This window comes from Narcine bancroftii, chromosome 4 (assembly GCF_036971445.1).
Source record: "Narcine bancroftii isolate sNarBan1 chromosome 4, sNarBan1.hap1, whole genome shotgun sequence".
Taxonomy (NCBI): domain Eukaryota; kingdom Metazoa; phylum Chordata; class Chondrichthyes; order Torpediniformes; family Narcinidae; genus Narcine; species Narcine bancroftii.
The window spans coordinates 233,476,814-233,501,255 of NC_091472.1; the positions used below are offsets into that span (position 1 = coordinate 233,476,814).

General features: G+C 39.2%; 1 protein-coding gene across 1 annotated transcript in view; it reads left to right on the plus strand.

Moving 5' to 3' along the window:
- The first annotated feature begins 716 nt into the window (after positions 1-716).
- The window catches only part of LOC138762442 (transmembrane protein 237-like), a 47,574-nt gene continuing 23,848 nt past the window's right edge, over positions 717-24,442 (plus strand). Inside the window, exons 1-6 of the mRNA XM_069936199.1 lie at positions 717-829; positions 4,784-5,064; positions 12,386-12,439; positions 17,073-17,192; positions 18,186-18,285; positions 21,046-21,197. Coding sequence (XP_069792300.1) covers positions 717-829; positions 4,784-5,064; positions 12,386-12,439; positions 17,073-17,192; positions 18,186-18,285; positions 21,046-21,197 — 820 coding nt within the window. The remainder of the gene's footprint in view (positions 830-4,783; positions 5,065-12,385; positions 12,440-17,072; positions 17,193-18,185; positions 18,286-21,045; positions 21,198-24,442) is intronic.

Here is a 24,442-nt window from a genome sequence, read left to right on the forward strand (position 1 = left end):
TACCGATCTTCACTGATTGTGGTCTGGAGGTGAGGAAATCCATGATCCAATCACAGTACTACAGCTCAGCTGAAGCGGCAAGGTGTGCACTAATGGATGACTGGAGTCCAACCTTGATTGACAGGTAATGTGACTTCTGAATAAGTTTCGGGCAAGGAGGACATGTGACCCACCCACAGTCCACAATATTCCAGACAGGCAGGGAGGCCATGTGTTTCTCCACAACCACATATAACAGAGGGGGGGCGTGGCAAGATGGCGTAGAAGAAAGACGTGTGTTCCTCCTTTCCCCAGCTGGACTATTAAATACCCAATTTTAAAAAGTATAAAAGTGGTTAAAAATAATATTTACAGTTTTTTGAATAACAATGATTCACCATGGCTACCAATGTGAAGAAATCTAAAACTCAACTTCAGAAGAAATTACCATATAAATGTGCAGAAGAACTGAGGCCTACCTGTACAGCTGAATCCACGGAGTCATTGTTGGGAGCCTCCAAGCTTCAGAGGACTCCTGCCCGTTCAAGCTTGACCTCGGCGCCGATCCTGCAGTTGCAAGATGGTGCTGGCATTCTGGTGAGTTCGGTCGTAGCCGACCTGCATGCACGCGGGCGGTCCGACCGACAAAGGGGCCCGTGAGCCTGCGACATTGCTGGGTGGGTGGCCCGGTTATGCACAGTGTAGCATCAGATGATGCTCCAGCGGTTCTGCCGGGCATGTGTGGGGCATCCCGGGTCTGTGACCTTTTGGAGAAAGTGTGGGCTGTGAGGGAGCCCGAGCGCCGACGTCGGGTGTCCAAACCCGCAGCCACACAGTCAAGGAACCTCTGGTGACTGAAGGAGAAGAGGAACTTACCTTATTGGAATTTGCCCAGGTGGAGGAGCCTGTAGTTAAAGAAGGTAGATCTCAAAAAGTGGCTACGGAATCTGGATTGGATTCAGTGTTCACTGTTTTGGAAGGGATTGGTTCCCAAATGGATAATATGTCAAAACAAATGTCAACTCAAATGACCCAAGGATTTATGGAGGTGAAAACAATAATGAATATATTGTGTGATGAAATGTCAACTATGAAGCAAGAAATGACTGTAGTTAAGAGTGATATTAACAGATTTATAAAATCTGATAATTAAAAAAAAATTGAAACGGTCTTTTCTGAATGTCAAAATCAGGTGGAACGCAATAGAGAAAAAATGGAAAAAGTGGTAGGTTCTTTTGTAGATTGGAGAAGATTGATTCATTGGAAAATCAAAGCCAGAGAAATAATGTGAAAATAGTTGGTCTTTCAGAAGACATTAAAGGTTCTGACCCAATAAAATTTTTTAAGCATTGGATCCCAGAGGTACTGGGTAAAGAGCTTTTTCCTGAAGGTTTGGAACTGGATCGTGCCCATAGAGCGTTGAGGAAAATACCAGTTCCAGGACAAACATCGAGGGTGGTCTTGATTCGCTGTTTGAAATGATTTTACGAATGGTGGTACAGAAAGCGCGGCAGAGTCAATCTATATGTTTGCTTTTCGTTATGCTGCAGCTTTGAACGTTTTTTACGGAAACTTTCATTCTCAATTTTTTGAGAACGATCATGATGCCTTGGTTTTTGCTAATTCATTGCCAGAATTGCAAAGAAATGGGCGGTCTTCACCATCGTCTCCTAAGAGGAGGGTAAACGGAAATGGGAATGGGTATGGAAAGAATGGAAAGAAAGAAGAGGTGACACAAAGTCTTCTTGATATTGAAGATCCGGAACAATCATTGGGCTTAGAATCATTGGGTTGAATATATTTACTATATTTGATTGTTCTTAATTACATAATAAATATGTATCTGGCTAGGGGAGATGGATGACACTGAAAGCTTTGACTGTCAGCTTACCACGCCCAGATTTTTAGGGTGTTACTACCTTCGGGTGTTTTACTTTTGGATTATTTTTTTAAAAATTTTAAATTTTTTTGTGTTTATTGAAGGGTGGGGTTTTTTTTTGCTTTTGAAGAATTATAAAGGGGAGCATTATTTTATAGAGTGTAAATATATTAGTAGTTAGTAAAAATGTATACTTTGAATTTTGCAACTTTTAATGTTCAGGGATTAAATAATCCAATTAAGCGAAAGAGGGTATGGACTTATATTTTAAAAATGAAAAGAAACACATTTGACCGAAAAGGAACATTTGAAATTGAAGTGATTGGGTTGGACATGTGTTTTCTTCTTTTAATTCTAAGGCAAGAAGAGTGGCGATTTTGATTCATAAAAATTTACCATTTGAATTGGAATCTTTAGCGGGAAATGTAGGTAGAGTTTTACGGGTGAACTGTAAAATCTTTGCTGAATCTTGGATTTTGCTTAATTTTTATGCACCTAATATAGATGATGAGCGGTTTATTTCAGAAGCTTTTTTATTGTTAACTCAAGCTAATGAAAATATTTTAGTTGGGGGAGATTTTAATTGTGTTTTGGAACCCTTACTGGACAGAAACCCAAAGAGTATAAGGACAATACAGAGATTAATACATTACATTGACAATAATGAATTGAAAACTTGTATTGTTATGGAAAAAATTACCTATAATTTACATTATAATTACTCCTTTTTTGTTAGCAAAATATCTCCGTATTTGGAATATATGCATTTAGATATACTTTGAATTGTTCTTAACATTTATAATTTTTTTATATATAATTTAGATTTTTGGCTCCCCTTAAGGGAGCTGGCTGAAAGGGTGGGAGGGTGGGATTGAGTTTTTTAATTTTATTTTTCTGCTTTTTTTTCTTGTTTTTTACATATATATATATCTTTGTAAATCAATTTTTGATTATTACTAGACTGTATGTTTTTCTATCTTTAAATAAAGTTTGAAAAAATATCCACATATAACAGATGGGGTGGGATATGGTGAGTAGGTGGATGGCTCAGAGGGGGAGATATGGTGAGAAGGTGGGTGAGGTGTGGGATATGGTGATGTGGGAGGGGGTGGTGCAAGGTGAGAAAGTGGGTGAGATATGGGATTTGGTGAGGGGATGGGTGGGAGATATGGTGAGAGGGTGGATGGTATGGGATGTGATGAGAAGGTGGGTGGGATGTGGGATATGGTGAGAAGTTTGGTAAGGTGTGGGATATGGTGAGATGGGTGTGGGTGGTACATGGTAAGAGGATGGGGATATGATGAAAAGACGTGTAGATGGGGATGACATCTGATCAAATGCATTTGTTGGTAAACTATTCAACAGTGTTTTATACTTTGTGCAAATTTATCTTGTTCTCTTTCCTTTTATGGGCTGATTGAAATGAAACAGCAAAGCTAAAGGTAAGTCTCATTTGAACATAATTACTCTTGGTGCTATCCACATTTACTAATGTTATTTTGTATTCAATTATTGTGTGGTTATATAATTGCACCTAGCATCTGGAACTCTAGCAAAGGGAAGCAAGATAAACAACTTCTGTTTATTGGAAAGGACTCACTGTGGAAAGTTGGACAGGTGCCCATCAAGCAAGGGCGACCACTTTGCTGATCATCCACGCTCTGTCCTTTGGAGCAAGCTTGGACTCTTGGTTTCTAGCCATTTTAATCTGCCTTCCAATTGGCCCACAGACCTGTCTGTCGTTGATCTCATCCATTGTCAGAGTGAGGCTCAAGAAAATTTGAGAATGCACATCATTCTGCCTGTATAGCCAAAAAACCAATTGCCATGACCATTGAATTGTCCAATTTTAGGTAACCATACACTCAGTTCCATTTTTTCCACCTATTCTTTTGCTGCTCCTATTCTCACTTTTCTTTCAAACTTCCTTCCCTTTCATGATCTATTCTCCTACCTGTCTCTCCACCTCTTCCAGCAGCATCCTGTCACCTCTTGGCTACTCCCCAAGTCCTCCTTTTTTATGCTTGTTATCTCCCCACCCCACTTTAGTCTCAAAAAGGGTCTGAACCCAATACATTAATTGGCCATTTCTACCAAGGATGCTCCCTGACCTGCCAACATCCTCTAGGTAGCCATTGTACTGTGTGTTCAAGCTTCCAACATATGCACTCAATATATTTTTCTAAAGTGTAATTGGAAATGTCTGTCATGTCCGAAGTTTACTTTCTTTGTCAGTGTAAGATGAAAGGCCATGCGGACTAACCATCAAAGATTGACTGGGATTGCTTGATATGTGTACTTGAACCCCAGCTGGAGATCTTTTCCAAAGAAATAATAAATAATCAAAATTAAATAATGACATGGATTTGTATTGTGGATCCATTTTCAGGCCAAGTTTCACTCTCACCTCAATTCTTTGCTACTGTAAACATTTCTCCTAGAATTCATTTTCGTGTTTTCCCTAATGCAAGTAATTTCAAAAAGAAAAATTGCTTTATGAAAATAATGAACACTGTGGAAGTAAGTTTCTCCCCCCAAAACAATCAAAATGTAATGTGTTAATTACTAAAAATAACTGACAAAAATCATGTAGAAACACTTTCTGGTTATATTTGGGGATATCATTTTAAAGTTTAATAACAATTTAAAGCAGCTGGGGGTGGTCACGTGATGAAGTCGGTCGGGTGAAACCAGTGGTCCCTAGAGAAAATCTTAAAAAGTGGAAAAGATCAAAGTTGTAACAAAAAAGAAGACAGGAAAGAATACATAAACATTGAAAGAAAATGGCTCCGAAGAAGGAAAGAGTCACAATGAACAGCAAAGAAAAACCAAAGAAATAGCCTGAAAATCAAAATGAAGGCCTTAACTGCATGCCAGAACCGGGAGCTCTCCAGGGTAACGTAGCCTGTGCTGCGAAGCCGGCAGGAGAGCAGCGTCAGATGAGAGGGCGCAGGGCGGGCTCCAGCGATGGTTGACTGAAAAAGAAAAGGGAATGCTAAGGGACATGCGCGACTCCTTGCACATGCGCAGAATGCATTCCATTCAAGACACTGAAGAGAACAGTCATCACCAGCAAGCTCCTGTAAGCCCAACGACAAGCAAAGCAGGAGAAACAGCCTTGGAAATGAACTCTACTTCAAGTGAGGATATGGAGCAAGAGTTGGAAGACTTGGAAGTGACAAAGAAGATACAGAAGAAAATTAAAGGTAGAAGCCAAAAACAAACAGTAGACATAAAATACCTTGACCATCAGATGAGAATGATGATGGAAACATTGATGTCAGAGATCAGAGTTAATAGAGAATGTGTGCTCAAAGCAGATATTAAAATTCAACATATGGAACATGTAATAAGGGATATGAAAAAGCAATGTGAAGAAGTAGAAGAGAGAGTGAAAGGTGTGGAAATGGAAATTATTGTCTTAAATGAAAAAAACAGAAGCAAGGAGTAAAGGGGTCACGAAGACACAAGATTTATTGGCCCAGAAAATTGACATCCTTGAAAATTTTAGTAGGCGTAATAATATTAAAATAGTGGGCCTGAAAGAAGGTGTGGAAGGTAAGGAGATAAAAGGATTTCTAAAACAATAGATTCCACAACTCCAGGAAGAAATAGAAATTGAAAGAGCTCACAGAAGTAGCAGGTGCAGTAAAGACCACGTTCCGTTCTGATTGAGTTATTAAGGTATCCGACAAGGGAAAAAATATTATGGCTGGTAGCCTGAAGAACAAAATAAATTAAAGGTCCATTGGAACATAATGGGAATAAGTTATTTTTCTATCTAGATATAAGTTTTCAACTTTTAAAGAAAAGCAAGGAATTTAACAATAAAAGACAGATTATGGAGAAAAGGTTATAATTTTGTTTTGTGACACCCAGCAGTGTTAAAAATATTTATCCCTGGCGGACAAAAACCAAGAAAAGCTCAAGACTTTGTTGAACAACTGACAAATATTCAACAAGGAAGAGAGTGATGGACAGAATTAAGAGATGTTAAAGACAATATGTAAATATGTTTGGAGGTTAACCTGTTGATTAATAGTTGGTTTTTATGAGAACTTTGCTTAAGTGTTTAAATAATAAGTTGTAAATTCTCTGGGGGAGGGCTGGGTCTGGAGAGGGCTGGGTCTGGGGAGGGCTGGGTCTGGGGAGGGGCTGTCTGCTGTAAAATCAGTTGATAATTGCAGTTTATACTGCAGCCCATAATGTTAAGGGTGTTGTTGTCCTGCAGGTCGTCAAGGGCAATTCAATAAGGGGGTTTTCTCCATGTTTTTTTTACAGTTTCTTGCTTTTTTGGGGATTTTTAGCTTTTTAAGGGTGTTTGTGTCAACATGTATAGAAAGATGTGTTAAATTTCAAAGGGAGTTGGAGGGTCTGAGAGCGTGGTATGTAAAAAACACAGGCTAATGGAATGAATACGTTGAAGTTTATGACTATTAATATTAATGGAATACATAACCAAATTAAGAGAAAAAGGTTATTGACATCACTAAAAAAGGAAAAATAGATATTGCATTTTTACATGGAACTCATTTAACAGAAGAAGAGCATCGTAAGTTGAAGAGAGATTGGGTGGGTCATGTAGTAGTGTCATCTTACAACTCAAAGGCTAGGGGGTGGCTAAATTAATTAATAAAAATTTGCCTATTAAAATGGAAAAAGTAGTTACAGACCTGGCTGGGAGGTATGTTATAGTATGCCAGGTCTACTGGGAATCCTGGAATTTATTCAATATATATTCACCTAATGAGGACGATCAGAAATTTATGCAGGATTTTTTTTACAATTAGCAGATACATAAGGACATAGCTTATTGGGTGGAGATTTTCATTTTAGGTTGGATGCGTTATTAGATAAATCTGGGAAAAATACAAAAAAGAGTAAAGCAGCCAAATTTACAGTAAGTAAGTTTCATGCAAGATGTGAAGATAATAGACATATGGAGAAAACAATACCCAAAAGATAGAGATTACTCACATTATTCTAACAGACATAAGAATTACTCCCAAATACTTACTTTCTGCCCAAATACAAGGGAGAGTCCAAGATGTTGAGTATAAAGCAAGATTGTTATCAGATCACTCATCCATACAGGTCTGGAGGATACTCCTAATAAAGGATATAGGTGGAGATTTAATCCCATCTTGCTAAAAAGACAAGATTTTAGGCAATTTATAGAACAACAAATTAAAATATATTTTGTTATGAATACAAATTTTGTAACATAAATTTATATTATGGGGTGCAATGAATTCATTTATTAGAGGGCAAATAATAAGTTATAAAAATAAAATCAGGGGTGCTTCCATTTTCCAAGTTATCATTGTGCATTTTTTCGCTGCCGCCAATGCAATCTTGATAAATTGTTTACGGAATCTGTTTAAATTTAATTTTAACTCTGTCTTTTATATTGCTTAACAGAAAAATTTCTGAGTCTTTTGGTATCTTGTTTTTTGTAATTTGATCTAGTATTGAATTTAAATCCTCCCAAAATTCTGTAGGGAATCTATTCACTTTTGTACATGTCCAAATTGAATGTACCACTGTACCAATATCTTGTTTACAGCAAAAGCATTTATCAGCTAACGTCAGGTTCCATTCTTTTAATTTTTGAGGTGTCTGTTAAACCAATTATATGCTATCATTCGATACCGGGCATTTATTGCATTTGTCATGGTGCCTGAGCATAATTCTTTCCAGGTTTCATTATTTATTTGTATGTTTAAATAATTTTCCCAAAAGCATTTGGATCCATAATATTGCCTCATCTTTTCCTTTGTCTTGTAATTTAATATACATATTTATAATAAACTTTTTAATTATCATAGTGTCCATAATTATATATTTAAAGCTACTACCCTCTGGCAACCTTAGATCATTTTCCAGCTTTTCTTTTAAATATGTTTTTAATTTATAGTATGAAAATATTGATGTCAGTAGGTTATTGCCCATAAAACAGTTTTTTTATTCTCGTTATTCCTTTTCTTGATTATTCCTTAAAATATATATTATTCAGTGTAAAAGGTATTAATTGGTTTTGTTGTAGCAACATATTTGGTATTTGATAGTTTATTAACTTTCATTCTAAATGTATCCTACTCCATATTTTTAATATATGATGTAGTATTGGTAAACTGTTATGCTGCACTAATTTCTCTTTCCACTTGTAAAGTACATGTTCTGAAACACTTTCCCCTAGTTTATATAGTTCCAGCCCAAGCCAGGCTGACTTTTCTCCTACCTTATAAAAATCCGACAAGAATCTTGATTGGGCAGTTGCCAAACTTAAAATTTGGCAACTGCAATCCCCCTTGTTTATATGTCCCTATCAGCTTTTCCAATGCTATTCTTGGTTTCTTACCTTTCCATAGAAATTTCCTCATCAATTTATTCAATTTTTGAAAAAATTCCCATTAGCATTTGAAATAAATATTGCAACCGTGGAAATGTATTCATTTTGATACAGTTTACTCTCCCTATTAGAGTTAGTGGTAAGTCTTTCCATTTCTCTAAATCTTCTTGTATTATTTTCATTAATGGCTGGTAGTTTAATTTAAACAAATTATTTAAATTATTGTTTATTTTGATGCCTAAATAACATATTGCCTATACCTGCCATTTAAAAGGGGATTTTTTTTTTTACCTTGTGTATAGTTTACTGTATTCATTGGCATTACTTCACTTTTATCAGTGTTAATTTTGTACCCTGAAATCTCCCCATATTCTTTCAATTTGGTACGTAACCTCTTTATTGATTCTTTGGCATGGGTTAAATATACTATAATGTCATCTACAAATAAACTGATTTTAAATTCTTCCTCTTTAATCCTTATTCCCTTTATCATTCTATCTGTTCTTATCATTTCTGCCAATGGTTCTATTGCCAATGCAAAAATGAAAGGTGATAGTGGGTATCCCTGTTTTGTTGACCTACTCAATTTGAAATAATCTGAAATATAACCATTGGTTCGTACTTTAACCTTGGGATTATTAATATAGGCCTTTGATCCAATTAATAATTTTTTCAGGTATTTTCATCTGTTGCCTTTTTTAAAACAACAGTCCATTAGTGAGGTCTCTTGAGCACTCTTCAAAGCTCTTGAAAAAGCTCTGAGGCCCTGATATGTCTAGCATGAGGCAGAGCTCAAGTATTTCAAATGTGTTTGTATGTGACCTACACTAACAAACTTTTCCCAATTTATCTCCCCAAAACATATCTATATACTCTGTAACATTTCATATTGCATATTCTCTTAATATTCATGAATGATGTGTCAAGTGGTGCTGAGCATATTGTGTAGGTTCAGGTGTGTGGATCTTAAACTATCCTTATGGATGATCAACAGTGGCTCACAGAATTGAACAAGTATTCCAGTCGAGAAATTTACTTATAACTTTAGAGACAATTATGCATGATATGAACAAATTTGGGACACGTACAAACTTTATTGGTTACCGCATCCTTGGGCCTCCAGATCTTGACTCGTAACAAGAAAGAGTATACGTAAGGAAAAAGTGAATTGCATAATATTTAAAAGACACGCTGCTTTTTTTTGATTTTCTTTTCTCTTCCGGTTCTGTTTTTTCTTCTCAATAGTTATTGGAGGGGGGATTGGGGAGAAAATGGAAAAAGTCACTGTATATATGCACAAAGTTTGTGTAAATATTGTTAGAGATTGGTGATATTGTGATGTAATAACTAAAAAATTTAAAAAAAAAAATTTAAAGCAGCTCTTGCTTCCAAAGGAGTCATTGTCAGAGGCTGCTTGAATATCTGCAAATGAGCAAAGTTAGAGAAATCATTGATACTGATTAATTTACTCCAAGGGCTTGGCTAGATTTGCAGCCAAATTATAACAAAAGATTGTGGAAACTCAAGTTTCACTTAAAATTCTATGATTTTTGGCATTCATTTGTGCCAAAAAAGACACATCAAAAACTTAAGGTTAACTGGAGGGAAATAATGTTTTCCAGGTTGCATTTCAGCTGTTCGTGGATAGAATCACATTGAAAAGACTTTACAGACAAGGATTGAAAATCAAAGGGGGGTCCAGGAAAAGTCTTTTCAGCTACTTGAGGCTAGTTAATGTGGCTCAGAAGGCTCCCTGGCTACAATCAAAGAAACCATTCTCTATTCCTTTGCCAATAATGCCACCAGCTCAACTTCTGCAACAAGAAAGAAACACAGCTTTAGGATTTCCATTGAGAGAAAAACAGTGATGGCTCACAAACAGCAAGTCCCTGCTCTTAGTGGATGAGAGAAGAATATTAACTATTAATTCTCCTGTTCTTTGAAAGAGTATTTTTATTTTGGCCTGGTCCAAACCTCAGTGTACAGATGGTATCTCCAAAAGGAAAGCATGGCAGCTCCCAAACTTAAAAATAACACAACTTCCTTAGTGAATTTTTAAGGTAGTAACAATAATAAAATCTTTCATGGCATATATTAATGACTAGATACTGTTAATATTCCATTAGTATAAATATGTGGAGTTTTAGGATAATTTTTCAATCAAAAGAAAGAATTATACTGAGTGGATATGGGTTTTTAATTTTTAATTTAGAGATACAACACAGTAACAGGTCCTTTCGGGTCCATGAGCCCACGCACCCCTAAAAACATCCATGTGACCAATTAACCTTCTAACCCCGTACTTCTTTGGAGCGTGGGAAGAAACCAGAGCACCCAGAGAAAACCAACTAGGATGCAGGGAGAATGTACAAACTCCTGACAGACAGCGTCAGATTTGAACCCAGGTCACTGGTGCTGTAATAGCGATAAGCTAGCTGCTACACTAACCTTGCAACCCAAGTTATGGCTGTAGAAAATGTTGTTTTTTGACAAGGAGAAATTGTCTTACGGTCAGTTCTCAGTAATGGAGTCCTTGCTTAATCCAGGGACTGGCTGTTCTCCCTCACAACCGTTTTGAGGCTTCAATATTGATCCACTTTTTCTCTGCTCCATGTTGCAGATATATTTATTAATAACAGAGACCATACAGCCTTCTTCCATTACATCAGCTAACTGCCATTGAAATTATTCATGTGTGGTTTGTACAACAACTGGAAGTATTGGATGAGGCTGAAAGTGGGGGATGTGGGTAGCAGAAACTTTTCTGTTATGAGCCCAGAGGACCCCAAAACCCAGCAGTAATAGATATTCACCAAGACAAATGGTCACTTAAACAAAAGATGCTTTTAATTATCTTTAAACATGAAAATAGAATCAAACTTTTACATCACTATTGACTTACTTAACCTAACTTAACCCCCTTCTAATTCTAAGCACACGTGTATGTAATGTGTGTGTAAGTTCAGAAAAGTTATTTGGTTCACAGTCCAATCTCACTTCTCACTCCTCCAAGTTCACTGGTTGCAGGCAATTCTTAGACTGTGCACAGAATTTAATATTTATGAAGTTCAACAGGATTTGGTGCTTGAAAGGTATATGGTTACCACTCAAGAAGGTTCTTGTCAGTTTTCAGAGAGAGGTTTGTTCTACGATGATATCCACAACTGAGTCCTTTTTAATCAACTACTCTCGTGTCTTGCTGACGAAACTTTCCCCTTCAGGGTTCTCCAGATGCTAACCTCTTTCTTTCAGGTCACCACAGAGTTCCTTTTTGTTTCTCTTATTCCAAGTGTAACCAGGCCATCTTTCAAATGGACTTTCCATAAGCTTGCCAGCTTGTCCTGTTCCAGTCCCAGCTACTTCTGCTGGTGTAACACTGTACAAGTGTTTGTCTGTCTGTCTATCTCTCTCTGAGAGAAAGCCTGTTTGACTCTCACTGCTTGCAAAACCACATGATCTCCTTAGAACAGCAAGCCCTCTTCCAGACATTCTGCGGCTCCAGCAAGATCTTTCATCTGTTGCCTTTTTTAAAACAACAGTCCATTAGTGAGGTCTCTTGAGCACTCTTCAAAGCTCTTGAAAAAGCTCTGAGGTCCTGATATGTCTAGCATGAGGCAGAGCTCAAGTATTTCAAATGTGTTTGTATGTGACCTACACTAACAAACTTTTCCCAATTTATCTCCCCAAAACATATCTATATACTCTGTAACATTTCATATTGCATATTCTCTTAATATTCATGAATGATGTGTCAAGTGGTGCTGAGCATATTGTGTAGGTTCAGGTGTGTGGATCTTAAACTATCCTTATGGATGATCAACAAGCATACTTGTGCAGTGATTGGTACTGCTGCTGAACTGCTTGAGGGTTACAGGCTCATTCCTGACCTCCAGTGCTTTTGTGTGTGAAGTTTGTATGGTTTCTCTTTGGCCTGGATTTCTTACTAGTAGATTCTGGGCAACTATAAATTACCTAAAATTTTGAATCAAAACATGAGTTGATAGGGATGAGAGAGAGAAATTAGTTAAGGGCTACATGAAGCAAATGGGATTGCTCTGTTGAGAGACGCTATAGACCAACAGGTCGAGTGGCCTGTGAATGAATAAGCAAGTCAGTAACCAGCTGTGTTATTGTTGCATTGAACTAAATTAACCAGGCTGTTGTTTCTACCACAGATTTAAGTATCAACAAAATCAAAAGAAAGAAATCCAGAACAATCAATGGAGTAGGTAAGCTGATCGTAAATGCATTAACACCCAGTATACTCTGTACCCTTAGAACATATGTGTAATGTATGCAACCACAAAATGCATAACAGCTAAAAGGAATGGTGAAGAAGGAGGCCAGAATTTCGAGCCTAAGACCAAAAGTGCTGGGGCATTTGAACTTGTAGCTGTTTGTTAATTTAGAGCAGGATTTCCCAAACTTTTTCTTTCCACTCACATACCACCTTATGTAATTCCTATGTCATAGGTTCTCTGTAGCAAGGGATTACTTAGGTGGTATGTGAGTGAAAAGAAAAAAAGTTGTTTTAATTGTACCTAATTGACTCGTTAGGTGCACGGTTTCATAACTCCAAAGGAAATGGGCCAATGACAGTTTTTTCTCAAGCAAAATATTTTAGTAACAATTGGGTCTCGAGCAGTGGTTCTCAACCTTTTTCCCTACTCACATACCAGCTTAAGTTATCCATTACTAATCACAGAGCACCTCTGAATAGGATTACTTAAGTTGGTATGTGAGTGGAAAGAAAAAGTTTGGGAAACCTCATTTAAATGCTTGGCCAGACACAGCATGGAAAGGGTCCTTCAGCCTAATTCATCCAAGGCATCTGCCTGAGTGAATCCCATTCCCTGTATATGACCCATATCCCTAACCTTGCCTACCCATATACTTGTCTAAACGTCTTTTAAATGTTGTCTTTGTTAGAATGAATTTGGACTGAGTTGTACCATTTCTACTTAGCTGTATTGTCTGAGTGGAAAACTGGCTGCTACTGGAATAAGTGCCAGGATTTAATCTTGTATCCGGCTGGAAGGTGCCACTTGCCAGGTGAGCCACCTGCTTGCCAATGAAGCCAGTCCCCTACTGCAGAATGTGGACCTTCCAGCATTTACACTGGTGAGCAGCCTTTGCCCTTCAGTGATCCAGCTCCATGAAGATATTACACATAACTGATCAGCTGAATGACGTGCAGTCAGCAGCTGAGTGAGACTCTGATCTTTCCCTGGTTGTCCAGCAGATGGAATTTAATGGACTTTAATCATGTGAGGTGTTGCATTTTGGAAGGACAAACCAAGGTAGGACATCACAATAAATGTTAGGGCACTGAGGAGAGTGGTAGAATAATCTGGGAATACAGATACATAATCCCTTGAAAGTGTCATCATAGGGTAGATAGGGTTGTGAAGAGAGTTTTTGGCACATTTGTCTTCATATATCAAAGTATTGAGTATCGGAATTGGGATGTTACGGTGAAGTTATAAAAGACATTGGTGAGGCCAAATTTGGATTATTGTGTAAAGTTTTGATCACCTAACAACAGGAAGGCTATCAATAAGATTGAAAGAGGAGATTTACAAGGATGCTGGTGGAACGAAGAACTAAATTTCATGGAAAGGTTGGACAAGTTATGACTTTATGCCCTGGAGCATAGAAGAATGAGAGGAGATTTGATAGAGCTATACAAAATTATGATGGGTATGGATAGATTAAATGCAAGCATGCTTTTTTACACAGAACTTAGGTGAGATAAAAGCCAGAGGTCAGAGGGCATGGGTTAAAGGGGAACATTAGGGGGAACTTCTTCACACTCAGAGCGGTGGGAGTGTGGAATGAGCTGCCAGCTGAATTGGTGAATGTGGGCTCAATTTTCACATTTAAGAAAAATTTGGATGGGATATGGTATGGGTGCAGAGCCATGGGACTCGGCAGAATAATAGTTCTGCACAGACGAGAAGGGCCAAGGATCTGTTTTTGTGCTGCATGGTTCTATGGTCTGGCTTTGTCCAGGACTCTGAGGGTGGAAGCTGGGGCATTCTAGTGCAAAGGAAATAAATTTATTTACATTGTACATACTGGTCAACAAGGGAGATTTATTTTTTATTGTCAAGTATACAGAGAGAGAGTGAAAAGCTTTCCTAAGCTTTGCATTCTAATATTGGTAATGAATTGCTCAACTTCAGCAAATAAAAGCAAAATTGAAAGAGCAAAATAAGAAAAAATTGAAGGTCTCTGGAGAGAGGCAAGTGGTTGCGGATCACACTGCCTCATCTGATGTCACTGCCATAGCCACCACTACTTGTTCCCTTATGTTGACCAGTGACAGGGAGTCTGCGGGCTCCAAGATTGAGCCCCCATATCTAGCTGCCTGCTCTCCTTGACCTCTGGTCTCAATTCCCCGAACCCACCAGTGCAAGCAGTCTGGCTTATTGAGCAGATAATAAGGCAATAGCAGGTCCTGATCTTTCCAAACAAATTGACACAGTTATTAGAAATTCTGCTTTCCAGATGATTGATGTGAAAATGTTGGTAATATTTCTCACTTCATCTATGAAATAGATGATCCAGCTATGACTATCAAGCAAAGTTAAACGTAGTATTAAATCAAAAATTACATTAATGTTGACAAAATAGCATGCCCAGGCATTGTATGAATTTCAGAACCTGACAGACAAGGTTCAAGTACAATATAGTACACCAGTCTGTATTGTAAGATGTAGACTGGTGCAATATAATTTCTTACATCAACTATATCTTACCCTGCAGAAGTTGAATAAATTACATTCTAATATACCTGATATATGTTTTAGATGTGAGGAAGTCCAGAATTGTTTCACCTAGGAAATATTGCGGACATAAGGCCTAAAATGAGGCTGTCTAAGTGCCAATTAGAATTTCTTAGAATTGCATTGGTAGTGGCCAGGAAATGTATTGCCATTACCTGAAAGTCTGATTCCATTCTGGACATAGCCCGATGGAATGCGGAAATGCATAGTTGTGTTCCTCTCGAGAAAATTACTTACAATTTAAGGAAGAAGTATACTATGTTTTTGCATGCATGCAGCCATATTTGCACAATGCAGGGTTGAATACTTAAGACACTTATTCTATTTTTGAATTTTCTATCCCTTTTTTTTGTCATATTTGCGATCCAGATAAGTAAAAGAGTTGGATTTTCTGAACTGGACTCCAGATCCCGACAGTTCTTTCTTTCTTCCATCCATCTTTTTCTTCTTCTTCATTCTATTTTATTATTACTTTCTCATTCTGTTTCTTTCTTTCCAATTTCTATTTTCTTTATCTAGGGGGTTTTGTTTTGGGGGGAAGGAGGGATGGGGTTGTTTTGAAATGTGGACAACTTGTATCAATGATTCCTTTTTATTTATTTTCTTGATACTTGTTTGACCACAAAATAAAATATTCAAAAAAAAGGATCAAGTACAATATGCAAGCGTGCTGGAGAAACTCAGCGGGTCACACAGCATCCAGAGGAGGAAAAGAGTAACCAATATTTTGGCCTGGGTCCTTCGTCAGAGAAGGATCAAGATGTTGACAAGTAAAAGAAATGTTAAATTGTGAGCATTAAGCCAATGAGAAACATAAAAATGTATTGTAAATATGCATGAAGAGTAAAAAAAGCAAAGATTAATATGGGTCCATAAGAGATTGGAAACAAAGAAGTTAATTTGGAGAACAAGGGCAAAGAAATTAAAGCAATATTTTGGGTTGACCATCAGAAGAAGATGGTTTTGTGAATGGTGGCTGAACTAGATTCCAATATCCAATAGATTCAGGAACTGCTTACAGTAGTCTTAATTGCTGAGTCTACTCTCATATTGATAGATTACTAAATACTAAGGAAATCGAGTGACATGAAGAAAGGAACATTGAGATGAAAAATCAGGTGTGATGGATCAGTGCAAGGGGTCAAATGACCTATTCCTGTGACTTGTGTTATGTTGATTGGAACCTATCCTCTCCTTTTGGTCTTGAAAAAAATGGAGAGCAGTCTGTAGTCAGCTGGGGAAAATACTTGGAACACAAAATTCAAAAAGTTGTTCGCTCTACCCAATGCTAAAACTAACAATAAAGAAGCATGCTGTTAAACAGAAACGTCTGCAGGCGCTGTGATTATAGTGCAATGCACAATAATGCTGGTAAAACTCAGCAGGTCATGCATGAGTTTCTCCAGCCCTTTCCCATATTGCAATAAAACATGTTTTCTGTTCTGTTGTTGGAAATTATTACTTATGACCAATGTACATTGTCTTTGTGAGTACGGGTAAACTTACCTGCCCCAACCCCATAATCTCCTACTCGATGTACATTGTATTTATATCAAACAATGTGCATGACAATAAACTCATTATCATTATAACAAATTAGTCCCGAACTAATCGCTGACTCAGCTTCGAGGGTTTAGACAGTCACTTATGATATTTTACGTAGAACTTGCGTGATTTTTCTGTTCTGAAATGTCTCCCTACCTTCCTGGAGTGGCCGTTCACATAGCAACAACCAAAACTCCAAATCTCCATATCACACTGCGAGTTTAGACAAAATAACTGAAGTGCGGTATTTTTGCTAGGCTGGACGTCCTATTCATTAGCCCATTGTTCACGGATCACCGGCAGTTCAGTTTTGACTGCAGGCGTTCCGTGAAAATTACTAGGGGTCGAGGAGGTAAAATGCAGGAGCAGGAATGAATCCTTATTCCCGTTCTGATCTTTTTACACAGATTGCATTCTGGGAAATTGGGATTAATTTCCTGGATTGCAACAGCTGTGTAAAAAAAAAACATAATTGACTGTGAATGAGTTGTTGGATGTTCTTTTATTGTTGTCATTTCATATCTCACAGATACATTGCTGAGCTCAACAGGAAGACGGCAGTCTGAGAGCATAGAGCCCCTTACCCCAGACCTTCAGGATGCTCCTCCTCAAAAGAAAAAGAAGAGGAGAAAACTATTGCCTGTAACTGGTGAGCAGGGCTGGCCTCTTTGGAAATTCTCAACATCAGGCACTGAAGGTTTGGCTTGTGCTGAATTGAAATCCAAACTGATGCTTTCAATCTAGTAAAACAACCCCCACCAATGTATCTTATGCAAAGTGGAATTGGTGAAGTGTGAATTTCAGAATTTGCAGGTAATTCAGTAATCAAAGTGCTGTTTAAATTCACTCAGGGTCGAATCCAATCTAATTTTTAGTTTCTAAATTAGTGTGGGATGGGATTCCTCTGTAATCCTGCACAGACATAGTGGGCTGAATGGCTTCCTTCTGTGTCATCAGGAAATGTGATAGGCCTTTCCTCAAAGACCTTTCCATTTATTTAAATCCCAAGTAATTAGAGCTTTGAACATGGCCATTGGTGAGCTTGAAAAACAATCGATCATAATGCTTTGGTGCAGTGACATACTGGATACTTGCAGACTGTCCTAGGGGAGATCCTATGTGCAAATTATCAAAAAGGTTAATGCGCCTTTGAATTCCATTAATTTGTCTGATCCTTATTTGTGCTTCTTTCTGCAGATGATTTGTCCTTGCATCAGGTTGTTTGTCCAGATGACATTTACTATGTCATCATGTGGCAGTGTTGCTTGTGTTGAGCAAGTGGTTAGATTTTGGGAATAAAGTGAGAAGTTGGCAGGTGAGATTTACGATATTTGAGGAAAAATAAAAAGGTACAAAGTTGCTGCTAGTCCTTGGTTTTCTTCTTGTGTCTGTGTCAGATGAAGGTTGCTACCTGTGTTTTGATCTGTAATCAATACTAAAAAGTTCAGGAAATACTCAGGCAGTATTCTATGGGGAAAGGAAAACATTTAATGTTTTGAGTTGATGACCCTTGTTCGGAAATGGTGTTAAGCTTGCCAGTAACCTTCATCTAGTAAATCCTGAGGAAGCTACAGATTAAAATTATGAAAAATAAAGGAGACTAGGAGCAAAATGTTAACTGTAATTTAACTGTTTGTTATAGATTCAGAGACCACCTTCATCCAGCAAAATGTCTCTGAAGGCAGCAATTTGTACAGTGGGCCAAACAGTGAACTTCCCCGCAAAACCAGGAAGAGAAACAAGTGAGTGCTGGTGAGCAGTCATGGGTTTATGAATCAAGCAAACAGGAGCTGCTGGAGGAACTCAGCAAGTCAGGCAATATCCATGGGTAGAAATGGTTAGTCAATGTTTTAGATCGGAACCCTTTATTGAGAGGGTTTCTGGTCTGTTCTAGATATTTATCAAGTACAGCAATGCTGGTTTCACAGCAGTCCATGAAACATTCTGTGTTCCAGAGTGACCTAGTATTTCTCAATTTCTGATATAATTACAATTCTGCATTTTCCCATCAAACCACCTTATGAGCTAAATCGAAGGGGATCTCCTGTAGTCTTTCAGTAGGGTGACTGATACAGCCCTTGCCATGAAATGTGTCCCTTTCTTACAAATAAAGTCAATGTGGAAAATAACAGTTTAATTTGAATCTCTTGTTTTGCACAGTTGTCACTTCATTTTGCAATTGACTTTGTTTTCTGTCATCTTTCTCATGGGGCAGCAAGCTCTGGCTATCAGTTTCTATGAAAACATATCCATATGGCTCAGTCTCCACACTCTTTGTTTTCTGGTTGTTAAGACTGGATGCAGAGAAGCAAGTATCCATGATGCATTCTGTGCATCGGGTTTCACTAGCAGAACCATCATACAACCGGCTCTACCTGGTATAAATTGTGGACACTCAAAAGGAACCCATGTGAACCTACACATCACAATGGGTGCCAACATTACTTAGCCATCTACTATGAGATGCTAAGTTCTTTCATTATCCCTGAGCAGTAAAGCTTGTCTGGCTTTAATGCACACTCTTCATTGTCTGCAGCCTTATTTATAATGATATGTCTGCTTTTTAAATAAATCACAAACGTGACAAAAATATGAAAGGGTGTAGTGGAATTAAGTTAAAGCAGATCACATTGGTTACAAAATCATCATTGGTACAGACATGGTGTGTTAAAAGCCTTTTCTGCTGTGAAGCTTTGTAAAGCATTCTTTGAAACATTGACGTCCAAATCCTGATCTATCTTTCTTGTATATGTGATTTTATTTTAACTGTTGATAGCGACATTTAACTGACAGCCAGTAATTTGTACCTGATATACTCCAAGAGCCTTCCATGAGGGATTTGGAAATTCTGAAAAGTGACATTACTGTCCAACTCCCTCAAAACCTGGATCATTACATGTTGGCAGAGGTAAATGCAAATTTCCTCACCAATGTGTAGATATGCACTTTACAGATTGCTAAATTGACATATTGCCAATAGAAGAATCATTTTATGAATGGTGAAAAACTGAGGGAAAAAACTATTATAACCATATAACCGTTTACAGCACAGAAACAGGCCATGTCGGCCCTTCAAGTCCGTACCGGTTCACTTGAACAACTCCACTAGCTCCTCCGCAAACTCCTGAGGAAGCAGAGGCTCTCTTCATGATGCAGAGCAGAAATGTGTATAAAATTGTGATTTGCCCATGCCCATCACTTAACAGAATCAGATGTCCCGTCCCCAATGGAGTGAAATTACACTAACAGCAGGAAAACTTATTCTGCATACATCTCATGATTAAAATATAATAAATACAAAACGATAATTTATTGATTGATACTTGAAAATTTCCAGCATTTGGAAACACAATTTGGACATTAACTTGCTGAAGCCCAGATCCACTCAATAAATTTGTCTTTAACTACATCCCATATAATATTAAGACACTTCAAAACGTAGGGTTCTTAATCATCAATGTTGACTGTGGGACCCACACCACAGGCCATTTCCTTTGGATTCGAAACTTTCTTGTGATCGGCACATGAGAATCTACAGTTAACACATCAAGCTAAAGGAAAATTTGCTTTTCAAGAGTACCAGTTCTGAACTTGGGCTATCCGGAAGCACTTTATAAAACAGAAACTTTATCAAGTGTCTTTTGGGCCATCCAGAGGCACTTTATAAAACATGCAGCAGCCAATCAGGATACAGCAAAAGGTCATTGAAGAATATAGGAATTAAGAGGTTAGGCAGTCAACTGCAGCTGAGTCTGCAGCCACATCAGTGATGATCTTACTGAATGGTAGAACAGGCTTGATGGACCTGATGGTGCCAATTTCTATATTTCCTGATTTCCCCTGGCCTTAAATATACTCAACAACTGAGCATCCACAGCCATCTAGGTTAGAAGATTTTACATTCACAAGTCTTGAGTGATGAATTCCTCCTTGTCTAAAGCCTATATAGCTGATACTCCACATTTCTAATCTCTGGGAAAGGCCTCAGAATCTCCCTCAGCAAGTCTTTCAGAATTTCATGTTTCAATGAGGTCAGCAAACCACCTTTCGTCTGGGCTCTGGGTCCAGTGGCTGGGGCATAGCTTACACCAAATGTAAAATCACCGGCCAGGTGGTGACAAAGGTCTCCTGACTTAACATAAAGCTAAAAACCACAGGTTCTGGAAATGTGAAATAAATGCAGAGATGCTGGAGATACTCATTAGGTAGGCAGTATCAATGAAGGCGAAACATAGTAAACATTTCAGGTAAGTGACCTGTCATCTTTCATTTCTAAATGTGTGTTGTGTTGGCTCACTTTCTCACTTTACAGATGCTGCCCGATTTGTAGAGTGTCTTCAGTGCTCACTGATTGACATTCTCATTGGCTGTCCAATCATCCATTTAAAATGATTGAGCAATTATTATTTCACGTCTCTTCCCTTTTGAGTTTTCTTTAACTAAAACAGTGCATTCAAGAAAATGATTTGAACAAGGTCATTGTATTTTTCAATGACAAACAGGAGAACTCGCCCGACTGATCACTGTAATGAACTGGGAGTGGAAGAAGACGATGTTATTGATGATAGGAAAGCTCCACGACCCCAAGGTCCTCTGTTTACAACATCCTCGGGTTCCAGTCAGCCTGTGGACAAGGTGTTTCTTGAACGAAGCCGTAAGTAAATTATTGCAATTCTAAGATGCGGAAGTTGGAGGCAGCAGGTTGCTATGAAACTGTAAGCACAGTGAAATCGGAGATGAGAGTTGGGGATGAACAACTTTACATGTAATTATCAACACTGAATTAGACCATTCTGCCACCATGCCTTCTCCCACCCTTCATAATTCTATCTTTCTTCCTTTCATTCCTTTCTTCCTCATCTTTTTGTTTTTTTTATCCAGGTAAGTCACAGCAGCCACCTCATTTTCTAATCATTCAGTAATTCATGCAGTTACTCCTGAATTCCTGATTAGAATTGTTGGATTTTGTTATGTTCAACCTAATGTCGGCCTCTTCCTGTAAGTGGAAACATTTATGTCAACCTAATCAACACTTTTTTCCTTCTTCAAGACCTCTGTTAATGCAGCCCTCAGATCTGATACTATTTTATTACTTTTTGAAAACTTAACTTTACAGGGTCTTTGCCTTTCTACTTGTTTTTATTTTCTTTCTCCACTTTCCTCTCATTTTCATTTATCATTTGTCTTCCTTTTATCTGTGAATCCTATGATTCACACTGTTTTGAAGTGAAGCACGATATTTAGCACAATATAGACAGCACTGGTTGTCAAAGGCAACAGATTAACTCACCAGTTCTTTTGTTGAAAGAGTGGGATTCAAGGAGCTGTATCCATTTTGGAGGGAGAAATAGGCAGCAATGTAATATCTTACAGCAAAGATGGTGCCTTACAGTCATGACTCTGTGTGCAGCTCCGACGGGAATCATCACATATTCCCATTCAGAACTATTACAACTTGAACCCACAACCATAGAAACCAATTTACCAGTAAGTAACACTGTAAGAAGATCTTATAATTATCAGTAATGGCGAACTCTGGCAGATTGCAGGAGATTCAAACAGCCACCACATGGACAGCTGATGTATGGCCATTTAAAGACCACAGGCAATCTGAAAAGCCAACACATGGGCTATTTAAAGATCGCGCGAGATTCAAACAGCTGACATATGGGCTATTTAAAGACTGCACGAGATATGAATTGCCGACAGGTGAGCCATTTAAAGAAGCCCTGACCACACAGATGCAGAAGTTGGGGACTACAGGTCTAAGACACTGGGCCCTGAGGCCTCCACTCGACCATTCTCCTGGATAACATACAATCCTTGGACAATAAACTGGATGATCTTAGAGCCAGATTACAGCAGTAGAGGGATATCAGGGATTGTGTCTGATATGTTTCAGCCAGAGGGTAATTCGCTGACCATCAAAATTTGGGAGGGATGGCTGGTATAGCAGTTAACGCAACCTCTTAACAGCATCAGCGATCAGGACCCGGGTTCGAATCCTGCGCTATCTGTAAAGAGTTTGTATGTTCTCCCTGAGTCTGCATGGGTTTTCCCCGGGGGCTCTGGTGTCCTTTCACTATTCGAAATGTACCGGGGGTATGGATAAATTGGATGTAAATTGGGCAGCGTGGACTCGTGGACTGAAATGGCCTGATATCGTGCTGTATGCCTAAATTTTTTTTAAAATCGCTCCTCAGCAGATGCAACATCACTGGCTTTCCACTCAGCTCTGGATCACCTAGACAACAGCAGCACATACAACGGGCTAGTTTTCATTGATTGTGGACTTCAGGAGAGGAAAATCAAGAGAACACGAACCAGTCCTCATCGTGGGCTCAGCTTTCAACAGCATCATACCCTCAGTGAAGGACAACAAGCTCCAAAACCTGGGCCTCTGCACCTTCCTCTACAACTGGATCCTTGATTTCATAATTGAAAAACCAGTCAGTATGAACCGGAAACAATGTTTCCTCCTCACTGACAATAAACACAAGTGCACCTCAAGGATGTGTGCTTAGCCCACAGCTCCACTCACCTGGCACAAGTCAAATGCCATCTACAAATTTGCCGATGCCATCACAGTCGTCGGCAGAATCACACACGGCATTCAGGAGTGAGATAGATCAGCTATTTGAGCCACAACAGCAACCTTGCACTCAATGTTAACAAAATTAAGGAGCTGATTGTGGATTTCAGGAGGGGAAATCAGGAGAACACAAACCAGTCCTCATCGAGGGATCAGTAGTGGAAAGAGTTAAGAACTTCAAATTCCTCAGTATCTGTGGTGGTACACCACCGGCCTACTGCAGGGGGCAACCTCTGTACCTGCAGGAGTGTAAGGGGACAGAACAACACCTGGCTGGCTGTCAATTAGTCAGCCTGAATGGATCAAGCCCCACCCAGTCGGGTGTCAATCACCCTCCGGGATATAAGCCTGCGCCGGCCTCCCAAGGCCTCACACTGAGTTGCTGCAGCCACAGCCAGCCTGGCTCTGGAAGTCTTTGTGGATTAAAGCCTGTTGTTGTCTTTATCTTTGTGTGTGTCTGATTCTGGTGAACAGTGCACCACAATTTAATCCACAAAATTTTCCCACGGCAGTGATGGAGAAACTCCTGAGCGCAGGGAGCCTCGAGGTCGACCCACGCCACCCGGAAGCCCAGACACGCTTCAAGATCTGGCAGCACACGGTCGAGGCAATCATCGAGGCACACAAGGGCGACATCCTGGACTCCGATCGGAAGAGGTTGGTCCTACTCCAGTCAAAGCTGAGTCCCCGCGTCTTCCAGGTAACCAAAGGCTGCTCCACGTACAGGAGCGCAATGGACACTCTCGAGAACTTGTACAAGCCCCTCATGAATGTGGTCTGTGCAAGGTACCTCCTCAACTCCCGAGACCAGCAACTTGGGGAGACAGCTGAGTCTTACCTGGGACACTTGCGAGAGTTGGCCCGACCGTGTCTGGCTGAACCCAGGGTAGGTGTAGAGGAGGTCGAGAGGCCGATCCGGGACGCCTTCGTACGAGGGCTACACTCGAGGGCCATCCGGCAGAAGCTTCTGGAAGACAACATCTATGCCCTAACTAGGAAGTGGTCCAAACCCTGGATGCAACAGCCCTGCATATCGAAGCCTTCGATTCCAGGTTCCCCCAGGCTCCCTCATGGCTCTCTCACACTGGAGCTACAGCCCCAGGCCGAGCTTGGGAGGAGAACGTCGCTGCGGCAGGCGCCAGCACCCCTGTAAGTACTGTGGATCCTGGTATGGGTCAGATCGACGATCGCACCAAAACTGCCCAGCTAGGAACCAGTATTGTTCCCGATGCGACAAGAAAGGCCACTTTGCAAAATTGTGGCTCTCTAAACCTGTCGGCAGCTCAGCAGCCCTCTATGACCTCCCC